The sequence below is a fragment of the Mustela nigripes genome, chromosome 13, assembly GCF_022355385.1.
Source record: "Mustela nigripes isolate SB6536 chromosome 13, MUSNIG.SB6536, whole genome shotgun sequence".
NCBI lineage: Eukaryota > Metazoa > Chordata > Mammalia > Carnivora > Mustelidae > Mustela > Mustela nigripes.
The window spans coordinates 18,860,051-18,872,234 of record NC_081569.1 but is presented as its reverse complement, the minus strand read 5'-3'; the positions used below and the strand labels follow the sequence as shown (position 1 = coordinate 18,872,234).

General features: G+C 49.9%; 1 protein-coding gene across 3 annotated transcripts in view; it reads left to right on the top strand.

Moving 5' to 3' along the window:
• Positions 1-12,184, top strand: part of PCSK6 (proprotein convertase subtilisin/kexin type 6) — a 180,593-nt gene that overhangs the window by 102,739 nt on the left and 65,670 nt on the right. For all 3 annotated transcript variants that reach the window (XM_059371683.1, XM_059371682.1, XM_059371684.1), the window contains 3 exons: positions 1,081-1,181; positions 5,877-5,980; positions 7,671-7,788. In XM_059371683.1, the coding sequence (XP_059227666.1) occupies positions 1,081-1,181; positions 5,877-5,980; positions 7,671-7,788 (323 nt within the window). The remainder of the gene's footprint in view (positions 1-1,080; positions 1,182-5,876; positions 5,981-7,670; positions 7,789-12,184) is intronic.

The window sequence follows — 12,184 nt, the reverse complement described above, 5'->3', positions numbered from 1 at the left end:
GACATGCTCCTCTCTCCCTCTTCAAAGCCACCGGAGATGGTTTGGGTCCCTCTTCTGCCTCGGCTCTCTGACACGCTTTTCTGCCTCCTTCCACTTCCTCAGGGGCTGGCGATGGTATCGGGCCCGCTGGACAATCCAGGATGTTCTTGCTGATTTAAGGTCTGCTGGTTAACGACGTCTGTGCCCCTGCAGGGTGCACGGGAGTAGCTTGACAGCCAGAATCCCATCTAGCACAGTAGGCGTGGCACAGCTGAACCCACGCATGGTGATTCCACGGTGCTGCTTCTCCGCGTCCCTTCAAAGAGAAGGGACAGATCAGGCTGGGCACTAACGAGGTCCCAAATCAATTAGGCCACCCAGCTCGGTTTGGTGTCAGTGCCTCCGAGGAAGGTGTGCTGAGCATCCTTGGTTTGCAGCCAGCTTTGCCTTCCCAAGAAGAATGGCCAGCTTCCTTGTCCCACATAGCAGGCCCTGTGAAGGTCACGAACACTCCAGGTTCATCTGCTGCGCGCTTTGGGACCCTGTCAGCTACCTGTGCTGGTAGAGAATGATCTGTGACCTTCTGGGACTGATCTTCTGGGGAAAGGCGGGGATGGTCTCTGGGCCCCCTGGGCATCCTCCTTAACGCCGCCTGTGTTTCCAGCTGCTCTTGATGTCAGGGGTGAGTTGGAGGTCGTGAACGTGGACTATGGCAGGTGGTCTCACTGGGGGACTCTGCCATGGAGGGCCCCTCTTCATTTCCTTCTCTTACCTTTGTGTCTCAGCACGCAGGTCTGCGGAGTGAGGTGGTATGAATTCCTACTGCCCGTCTGCCTTCTGCCTTATCTCCCCGTCCCCACCCGGTGATGAGCTCACTACCTGGGGTGGGGTTGGGCACAGTCCCTGTTCTATGTATGAGAGCAAAGCAGACTAGCAGGGAGAAGCAGACAGAAACCTCAATTGCGGGATTACATCTGCGTGGTGCCTTTTCCGTCCCTGGGACCAGGGGCCACACCTAATCAGGTGCAGCATCCTCAGCAGCCTACTCACCTCTGACATCTTCCGAGAGCCGACTCCGCCTCTTACCACCCTGTCACGCAGGTCACCACGGATCTGCGGCAGCGCTGCACAGATGGCCACACCGGGACCTCGGTTTCAGCCCCCATGGTGGCGGGCATCATCGCCTTGGCTTTGGAAGCAAAGTAAGTTCCCAGTTGCCTCCCCTTCTTCTCCTTTGTTTTCTGTAAGTTTTTATTAATGGCAAAATGCACATAACCTAAAGGTGACTATTTTAACCATTTTTTGGAAAAGAGAGAGAGAGAGAGTGCACAGGAGCAGGGGCGGGAGGAGGAAGACGGGGGAGAGCGGCAGAGGGAAAGGGGGAAGCAGACTTCCTGCTGAGCTGGGAGCCCAACCTGGGGCTCCATCCCAGGACCCTGAGATCACAACCTGAGCCGAGGCAAGTGCTTCACCGACTGAGCCACCCAGGTGCCCTCCCATTTTAATTATTTTCTAAATGTTCATTTCCTCAAGCACATTCACCACCGCCCATCTGCGGAACATTTCCATCATCCCAAACTGAAATCCTGTACCCAGTAAGCAGCAGCTCCCGGAGTGGTCAGCTAGGTTTGCCATGACAAAATACTACAGACTGGGTGGTTTGAACAATAGGAATGAATGATCTGACCGTTTTGGAGGCCAGAAGTCTAAGATCAAGGTGTCAGTGAGATTGGCGTCCTCTGGGGCCTCTCTCCTTGGCTTGTAGATGGCCACCTTCCTCCTGTGTCCTCACATGGTCTTCGCTCCCTCCATGTCTGTGTCTAGATTCTTTTGTAAGGACACTGGTCCCAGTGGGTGAGGCCCCCCAATGATCCCATTCGACCTTGATTACCTCCTCACAGACCCTGTCTCATTCTGAAGGACTAGGGGCGAGGGCTTCAATCTATGAATTCAGGAGGACACAATTCAGCTCATAAATCTCCCCGCAACCCTTCCACGAGGTCCTGGCAGTCACTGGTCCACCTCTTGTCTCTTGGCCTGCTCTAAGCGCCTCATGTAGGTGGAACCCCACAGGGTTTGCTTTTTTGTGACTGGCTCACATAACACTGTGTCCTCAAGGTTTGTCCATCCTGTAGCAAGGGTCAGGATTTCCTTCCTTTTTAAGGCTACCCTTAATAGATGTGAAGAGACCCCTTCCCTTCTTTTTCCTTCCTGAAGCTCACTGTCTCCTGCCCTACGTAAGACCAGAACCCCAAGCCTACCTCCCATGCTGTGTCATGTGCCAGAATCCCACTTCCGGCCGATCTGGGTGCTCTTTATAAAGAGAAACTGACAAGACAGTGGTGATGTTTTATCTGTCGCAAGCCAAATAAAGACTCCGGAGTTGTTAGTATCAGGATGGGTCAGGAAGAAAAGAGAGTTTACTACACAGGCAACCAAGATGCCTGGGTGGCTCAGTCAGTTAAGCTGCTGCCTTCAGCTCAGGTCATGAAACCAGGGTCCTGGGATGGAGTCCCGCATCAGGCTCCTTACTCTGCAGGGAGCCTGCTTCTCTGTCTCTGCCTCTGCCTGCTTGTGCTTTCTCTCTCTCACACAAATAAATAAGTGAAATCTTTTTAAATAAATAAATAAATAAGAAATACCACACAGGCAACTGTGGTGTCAAAAACAAATTTAGAGTAGACGTCAAAACTGGCTCAGAACAACTCCACCATTTGAAGTAGTCAGTTGTCGCCGATGAGGTTGGTTTTTTTGTTTTGTTTTGTTTTTAATTTTTATTTATTTCAGAAAGAGAGAAGATGAGAGATAGCATGAGAGGGAGAGAGGGTCAGAGGAAGCAGCAGACCAGGGAGCCTGATGTGGGACTCCATCCCAAAACTCCAGGATCATGACCTGAGGTGAGGGCATGGCTTAACCAACTGAGCCACCCAGGCACCCCACCAATGAGGTTTTAAATGATTCAAAAAATCATATTTGGTTTGCTTAGATCCTTGCAGTTACGGATGTTTGCATGTTGGTTTGTCCAAGGCAAAAGAACTTACAACTCAAATGCTATCAGTTTCACAAAGGAATAGCTCAATAGTTTTGCTTTTTAGGCCAAAATGTTGGCTTCTGTGTTCCGTCGCTCTTTAAAAAAAAAAAAAAAATCTGAGGGACACCTGGGTGGCTCCGTGTGTTGAGCCTCTGCCTTTGGCTCAGGTCATGATCTCGGGGTCCTGGGATCGAGCCCCGCATCGGGCTCTCTGCTCAGCGGGGAGCGTGCTTCTTCCTCTCTCTCTGCCTGCCTCTCTGCCTACTTGTGATCTCTCTCTGTCAAATAAATAAATAAAATCTTTTTTAAAAACTAGAAAATTTTTAAAAATCTGAGTAATTACTTGTGTGGAAAGCGGTATTCACATACTTAGCGATTCGTTGTTGAATATTTCCTTCCATTCCTTACTGGAAGCTTGTAAGGCATTTTGGTCATCCAAACTAAATAGAAAACAAACTTCATTTCATGCCAGCTTGTCCCATTAAACTTGGCCTGTGGACACATGAAAACTCTGGAAGTTGTCTTCCTCTCCCTTCCAGCTCCTCCTCAGGAATTTGCAGGTGGCTAGTCTGAAGCAGCGTCAGCTCAGAGCATTTAAACCTGCAGGACTGGTCAAGGAAGGGACAGGTTCTAACAAGGGATCCTGCGTGCCCGAGATGAGGAGGTTGGAGACTGGGATAGTGCAGGTGTCCGGGGAGAAGGCCTGCCACTCCTGTGCCCAGTGTGGCCTCCAGACTCTGTTCAGTTGGACTGAAGTGATCAGGCAAAACCAGATCGTCCTGGGTGGACGAGGTCTCAGGGGTCAGGGAGAGCCTATGGACAGCATGTAACAAAAATAAAGACCCTCATGGGTAAGAATTGTGCAGAGGTTGTCCTGGTTTGTGGCCATCTTGGGACTTCCCCATCAGTCTCATCTTCATTGAAAAAACATTTCCAGTTTTGTTTCTTAGCTGTGTTTCTCGTATAACTACATTTCTGATTTTATTACCAGAGTGTAGAATAGAATGGATGTCCTCCTAATGAAATGGTTTGTAACATTCTCCTTTTCTGTACCCATTCTGCCCCATGCTTCCTGGTGCCTTCTGCTGGAGCCATCCTCGATAGGCGCCCCAGCAATTTGCAGGCTCACACAGGAAATAAGGAACAGCCCTATTCACTCAGGTTGAGCTCTAAAGCCTGTGTCTGTATGGGAGAGGGTGAGGCCTTGGGTCATGTGGGGCCTCAGAATCCCCCCTGAACAATGAGATTGGCCATGGGCCCTCAGGAGGGGCAGTAAGGCAGGGGAGGAAAGCCAGGCAAAGTCCTGGAAACGTCTGATGGACACAATGCGGAGACCGGGGGTGGCCAGGAAGCCAGTGAGGTCACTAGCACAGCAGCAAGAATATGCTGGAGAAATCAGAGAAGACTGGGGCTAGCACCTGGAGAGTGAACCCCAAGGGAGGAATGCATGTGTGCCCCAAGACTCAAACCACAGTGAGGTCCCAGTGGTCAACAGGCAAAGAGGTGGGGCCAGGGCATGGTGCAGCCACCGTGGGATGCAGGGTGGGAGTTCCTCAGCAGCTTAAACAAAGGATTACCGTATGATCCTATAATTCTACTTGTGGGTAGAACCCAAGAGAGCTGAAAGCAGGGACTTGAAGAGCTCCTCAGACACGCCTGTTCACAGCAGCGTTACTCACAATAGCCAAAAGGAGGAGATACCATAAGTACCCATCAGTAAATGAATGTGTACATACAGTAGGGGCCACACAAGCTTCAGCCTTAAAAAGGAAGGGAATTCTGACACCTGCTACATACGTGAGTGGACCCGGAGAACGTCGTGCCAAGTGAAACAAGCCAGTTCCAAAAGGATGCATACCCTATGGTCCCATTTATATGAGGATCCCAGAGTTGTCACATTCATAGAGACAGAAAACAGAAGGTTGGCGGCCAAGAGGCAGGAAGAAAGAGGAAAGTAGAGTCTAATGGGGAAAGGGTTCCACTTGGGGAAGAAGAGAAAGTTCTGGAAACAGGTGGTTTGTGATGGATGTTGCACCCATGCAGGGACTATGGGCTCTGCCTGGAGCACAGAAATATGGGGAAGCTGGTAAATTTTCTGTTACGTATATTTTTAAACAGAAAGACTGGGTGCCTGGAAAGACAGTTGTACCCACTGTGGGTGTGGTGCAGGCTACACCGAGGGTACTTCCAGCCTCTGCCTGTGACCCGGTCTTGATGCTGTGGACAGAGGGGGTTATGATAGAGTATCATTAGAAGAAGGAACCTGGTTTTGGGGGGGAAGGGGCGGGACAATGTATCTTAGACTCCAAAAACTCTGATCTGTGCATTTTTATTAGTGCGCCTGTGTTCTTTCAATGAAACATTTCCACTCTGCACCAAAGCCAATGTATTAAAATCTAGAGTTAATGAAAATCTTGAACTACAATGGGGGGCAGTTGGGGCCACACCGGGGGCAGGGGGCGGGGGTCTGGCCAGACGAAGGCTGGAGCGTGCTTTCCCGCACGATAGCATTTGCTTGTCCCGATGGCAGAATAGCCCCTGGGACTTGGAAACCCCAGGATGTCCCACTGTCCCTGCCACAGTTTCTTCAATAACCCTTGGACACACAGGTACATCTTGGCAGCGGGGCTGGGTTTTGAACGCCATGGATTTTAGGTCACCCACTGCACCATTTTTAGCTTAGGGCTTAATCCCTGGAAACCATTCTTTACAAAGAGGTTCTGAAATAAACCCTCTCTGAGGAATGGAGCCTGTGGGGCTCCCTCAAGTCCCGACTTGGGGCTGGCTCCTGACACACCACCACCCATGGGCCTGGACAGCCGTCATTTTGACCCATACGGGTTGGTCTTCTGTTGTGTCGTTGCAGTAATCAGTTAACCTGGAGGGACGTCCAGCACCTGCTGGTGAAGACATCCAGGCCAGCACATCTGAAAGCCAACGATTGGAAAGTCAATGGTGCCGGTCATAAAGGTGCGATGGCCACTCCCAGTGGGCTGGGCAGGGACTGATTGGCCTGTCCTGGAGGGCCCCTGGTGACCAGTTGGAATCCCTATTAAAGGGGGGCCAGGGACTTCTCAAAAATAATCCCCAAATCCTCAAAGAATAACAAGAGTCAGAAATAGTAGCTTGAGATTTCAGAAAAGTAACCTCACACTGACATTAAGAAAAAAGCCTAAGAGCCGTAGAATTCAGGCTTTCCCAAACATCATGACTTTTGCCATCCAGAGACCACCTGTACCAAGTATTGATGTAATAGTTCTCTTTACCTTGACTTGCATTTTTTTACATAAATATATTTTAAAGGGAAACTGCATTATATCCAGTTGGTCACGGGTTTGATTATATTTTTATTTTTTTTAATATACATCCAAACAAATCCATGACTATTAATATAGTTTGTGTGCCACCTAAAGGCATCTTACATTCTTAGTCCTGAGTAGCTCTAGGATTTGGAGATGGGCCCTCAGTTACCTTATTTGTACAGTGAGAATACTGAGATAGTTATGTAAGTTACTTTCTAACCACAAAATTTCTGTCTGTGTTATAGAAGTAACTCACAGGACAGCAAGGCTTCTTTCCCCAACCTAGCCTGGTACAGACTGAGGTTCCATGAAATCAACCCACGGTCAGGGCTTGTAACCCAGATATTTGGAGCCTCTCAAGCAGATAATTATAGGACTGTGCCACTGGCTTTGTCTGTCTGGCTTCTTACCAGAGATACTTGAAGAAGATTTACAGTCGGCCTGGGTATATTAGGGAGGACTTCTTTTTCTTTTCTGAAGCTCAGGCCCAACTATTTAAACACTGTGCCTGATACTACTGTCTGTAAAATACAGGACAGTGTTGTCACTGTGAATTCCAAGGGACATTCCTTTTAATAAGAAAGCTTGATCAGACCTAATGCATTTTTGTCTTGCAAGAATGGTAGTAGTAGTGGTGTGCTGTAATAAGGCCTGACCTACATTTCAATGTTGGCCTAATTAAATAGGAAAATAGATTGTATCTCATTCTTGACCCTGCCTCTTAAATTAAACCTCGAAACTCTCCTACCATGGCCAATAAACACTGGATCGCGCCAACTCATAAGCATTCACAGTCTGAGTTCTGAGCAATGCCACTTTCCCAGAATGCCCTGGGAATTGAGCAAGCCAAGAAAATAGTTTAAAAAATAGAAAAACAAAAAACAACCCAGCCTTGCTTTCTGGTTTATTACACATGGTGGCCACATGAACCAAAGGGTTTCTGGTTTTTGTTTCTCTGGTCTGGTTTATGATTCAAGGAGCTCACATGCTGACATGTCCCTACAGTTGGGAGAAACCCATCCCTGCCTTGCAAATAGAAAATGCTAGGCTCACTCTTGACAGTTCTTTCCCAGCTCTGCACTAAAATGGGCCACGTTTCCTGGCCCACACTGCTGACCTGAAAGAGTCCAGGTCAGGGGGAGGCTAAAGCAGCTGGGATCTTGGAGCAGCCCTCAGAAGGGCTGCAGGGAGATGGCCCACGTTTCTGCCCTCCAGGAGTGGTGCTAGTGGTCTGTCCCAGGACCGTGGCCATCATGGATCTGGGGCCCTGCGTGGGAGCCAAGCAGAGTGTGAGAGCCGGGTCTTGCTCCATTCCCAAGGTGGGGGGACAGGGGGTTCTGAAGCCTCTGTCTTTTCAGTCAGCCATCTCTATGGATTCGGCCTGGTGGATGCAGAAGCCCTCGTCACGGAGGCGAAGAAGTGGACCGCAGTGCCTGTCCAGCACATGTGTGTCGCCACCACAGACAAGAGACCCAGGTGAGGCTCAGCTCAGGCACCACGTGGCTTTTCAGGAATCTCAGTGTGGACCCCACTGTGCGGTGAGGTACTGTGGGGGGAGGTGTTCACACTCGCGTTCCTGTGCACATCAGCGGGCACACATGGGCGGGGACGGTGTGTGTGTATAGAGTTGTGTGTATAGATGTGTCTGTGTTTTGTCTTACGGATTCTGGGGCTGGAAGAGAATCACTCCTTAAACTGTGACTCTTTCAAGGCCTTTTGCTGTAAGTTTTAGAAATTGCCCCGTAGGAGGGAGTTGGACACCCCATGGTTCCTCGTACTGGAAATTCTTATCCAGAATATTTAGCATAGCTGCCCAGACTGGCGATCAGGCCTGCCCACTGGGGTGACATGGGCAGCAGTGATTTGCGTCCTCTCTGTTTGGTGGGAGCCCTGCTCCAGCCCAGCCCCACCTGTCCCAGGAGCCCACAGTGGGACTCCATCAGCCGTGAACAGGAGGGGCAGCATCTACCCCTCCCCCGAGGCCGAAGGGAGTTTATGAGCCAAAGTGCACAGCGCTTTTCCTCTGTGTCACTTGAACCTGGACTTTAATAACCTTCTAGAGGTTTAAGCAACGGGATTTTTGTAACAAGCCTTGAGCAGTGTGCTATAGGACCCCTGCTTCTCCTTTTTCCACAGTTGGGACACTCCCAGTATCGCCCTTGGTAGTGAGTCGTTCTAAATCAGATACATTTGTCCATTGAAATTTTTCTTAAAAAACAAACGAATAAAAACAGCTGCAAAGTAAATCAGATAGCAAGAGCCCTACTCCATTAGGAGAGGAAATCAGATCATTCTTCCAAGTTCTGCCATGGCTGCTGTACTTTTTAAGAAAGAGAATGGTGTTTCTCTAGGCCTCAGTATCTGATAAAGAATGGAATGCTTTTTTTTTTTCCCCCTAGCTGTAACTATTTATTACTTTTGGAAAATATGCATTTGGAAAAAGAAATGTGGGTGTGATTAAGAGTGACCCTTGCTTTATCAGCAAATGATGCTCCCTTCCTCTGACACTCCTTCTTCTTTGAAAGCACCTACCTCTTATAATATGTCCTTTTTGCCATAAAATGTTGAGAAAAATGTTTGTGGCTGAAGCCTGGCCCATGGTAGGAATTCAGGAAGTGTTTGTTGTGTGAGTTCCCCAGAAAGGTATTTCTGAAAAACTCCATTTGCATCTGCTGCTAATTGTGAAGGCTGACTGCTGGGTGAGCCCTCCCAGGCCTGACGGGCCTGGCTGTAGACGGGCACCAGATCTCAGTCTTCACAGTTTCAAGCATCATCTTCTCCGAGGAGCCTTAGCCTGTCAGTTCAGAAGAAAGAGGGAAGTTCTCTGAGATCAAGAAGGCTTTTGCTTTCTTGTTTGCTTGTCAGAAAATGCCTGGCACATGGAGAATCAGACTCTGGGTAAGATGATGTTGGGCTCCTGGGAGCCAGGTCCTGCCCCCCGAGGCCACCACGTCCAAGCCCACCTCCCTCCCACTGGTCTCCGCATCAGGGCGGCTCCTGAATGAAGCATTCTTCTCCTGCCAGAAATAGTTTTAAGATGGTAGCGTGGTGCCTAGGTGGCGAAGGGTTGTTTTTATTTTTATTTTATTTTGTTTTTTAAGTGAAAGCACACAGAGTCTAGACAGCTGAGGCAACTGGCCGTAACATACAGTATGACATTGTTCCTATCCTTTGAGGGAAGAAAGAACTCTGCAAATTCCAACAGAAGGAAAGAATCAGACTTCTGTTTCAGAAGAAAAATTATCTTTACATTTAGCAGTTTGAGGCTCTTTCTAGAATATTCAGCCAACCGGCTATCCCTAGTGCACGCTTCACTGCACACTCTTGTTCCCAAGGGCACAAGGGCTCCAGATAAAGAGAGGGAGACGGGGGAGATTGAGAGAGAGGGCCAGCCTCTTTATCTGGCCATCCTGTGTGTGTCGGTGTGTAATGTAAGTGGCATGTTTACCTCTTTCCTCTTGGGGAGAAGGGAAGGGCCACCCTGGTGTGATGAAGGTCAGGGAACGGTGTTCACAGAGCATCAAGGACGGCCATCCTCGAGGAGGTTGTGGCCACGTCTGCCATTTCTACAGTAATGTCCCACAGAGTCAGAGGACCTGGGTATTGGTGGTCACATCCCAGGGCAGAAACGAAGAGCAGTGGCCTCTCCGTGCTCTCCTGGCCTTCTGCCCCGATCTGGCCTTCCACTCCTGAGCTAGGTCACAGCTCAGGAATCCATGGGCCACCCTCCCCGCAGAGCCCACCTGCTGCCCCCAGCCTGTGCTTGGACACGAGTGTGGCTCGTACTGGGCCCCAAGTGACTATCCAGGCCCCTTTTGGTGTTCCTCTTCTTGTCTGCCCTGTCTGATGCCACATCTGCCCCGAGTCACACTCAGCCCAAAAGGGGCAAAAAGGCCAACAGCACAAGAAAGACCACAGTGGAGGAAAGTTGGGCTGCCCCTGCAGACACAGGCAGGAGAAGACACAGGCCCCGTCAGGAGCCCCGTCAAGAGATCAGGTGACTGATCTCTTTAATTTAAAGAAAAGCCACCTAGAGACCCCGAGGACTAGTCTGGACACTGTGCCTCTGAGGACTGTAGGGTTTGCGGGTCAACCTGTCTCTGTCTAGATCCTCCTCCTGAGAGAGAACTAGAAGTCCCTCGGAGCATGGAGAAGGTCAGGGAGCCTGCCTAGAGAGGCGGGGAGAGAGTGGACCGCAGGGGTAGGGGTGGTGAGGACTGAGAGGGCCCAGGCTCCCTGCTCCAAGGTGCAGTCAGATCTCGCTGAGTCATCTCTTCCCAGCTTATCACCCCCTGACCCCAAAGCAGAGGCCATGGAGTCTGGCTCAGCTCTCTCATACCCACAGCTCTCCCTTTCCCATGGTGGAAGCTGTCCGTGAATGCTAAATCTTAAGGCAACAGCACCGAGGAAATCAGGGAGACTTGGCAAGCGCTCTTGCATCAGAGAATACGTTGTAACATTCCAGCCCGTGTAGGAGAGCTCCTTGTCTCATCTTGGGCACAAATGGATTTCAGTCTACTTAGAACTTTTCTGTTGCCTGCGCAAAATTATTTATGTCTGTGTGTCAGAGTAGAATAAAATTGATACTTTTAGAACCTTTCTAAAAGTGAGAAAGAAAAATGAAGGTCAGTATCTTTCCTATGAATGAGAAAAAGGAAAAAAAGATGGTGGGGGGGCAGCTATTAAATATTTCCTTTGATCCTTAGGATGTTTCTAGCCAGCAGTTCCCTTGTGTATTAAAAAAAAAAAAAAAAATCCAGGCTCCCATGAAACATTTTCTGACACCCCTGACTCTCTACTCCATGCTGGAAAGACAGCAACGACAGAGTCTCTCTGAGCAATAAGACCTTGTCCTGTGCTCCTTAGTTTTCCTAGGTTCGGGGAGGTCACTGTCCAGACAGTTTACAGTTTCGTGTGGTTGGTCTTTCCTTGAAAGAACTCACACAACCCAAAAATATACTTCGGTCCTGAAGGTTTTGAATATTAAGAATCATCTGTAGGCCAGACCATATACTTAGAGATGTTCCAGAATTAACTGTGGATTAACCACATGAATTTCATTGATCCAGACCCCATGCAGGGGTCACTTTCGACTTCTAAATGGATAAGGATTATCAGGTGCTTACTATGGGCCAGACATTGTTCTCAGCACTGTCCGTGTACTCATGCATTCAGAGCGCCCATCAGGGCTGTAGAGTTTGGGCACGATTTTCCCCCTAGTTTTCGTTGAAGAAACTGAGGCACGAAGGAGGGTAGGAGTAGCCTGGGGCTGAGTGGCGGTGGGGCTGAGCTCCTGCCTCAGGCTGCCTGTCCCCAGAGCCTACATTGCCTCCCCTGGGAAGGGACACATCATGGGAACTCAGGCAGGACCGAACCAAGTGGAGTGACCTGCCCATTGTCCAAGAGATGCCTTCCCTTTCTTCCCTCTGCATCCCCAGCAGGCTGGGCACACTGGCCCTGAGGGCAGGAAATCACTGTGACTCTGGCTGCTTGGAGGTTCCTCTAGCCCTGACCAGCTGCCAGAAACCCAGAGGCCAGACCGAGGTGTCTGCAGCAGTTTAGCTAGCTAGGCAGGCGAGTAAGGCCACATAGCTCCTATGTCCCCATGGGGAGTACCTGTGTGGTCGGGACCCACAACAGCCGCACTGCACACAGCCCGGTTTAAGATTGTTTGAAAAAGCTAAAAGCCAGGGGCCACCTGGGTGGCTCAGTGGGTTAAGCCTCTGCCTTCAGCTCTGGTCATGATCTCAGGGTCCTGGGATTGAGCCCCACATTGGGCTCCCTGCTCAGAAGGGAGCCTGCTTCTCGCCCCCCCCCCGCCCCCCACCTGCCTCTCTGCCTACTTGTGATCTCTCTCTCTCTCTCTGTTAAA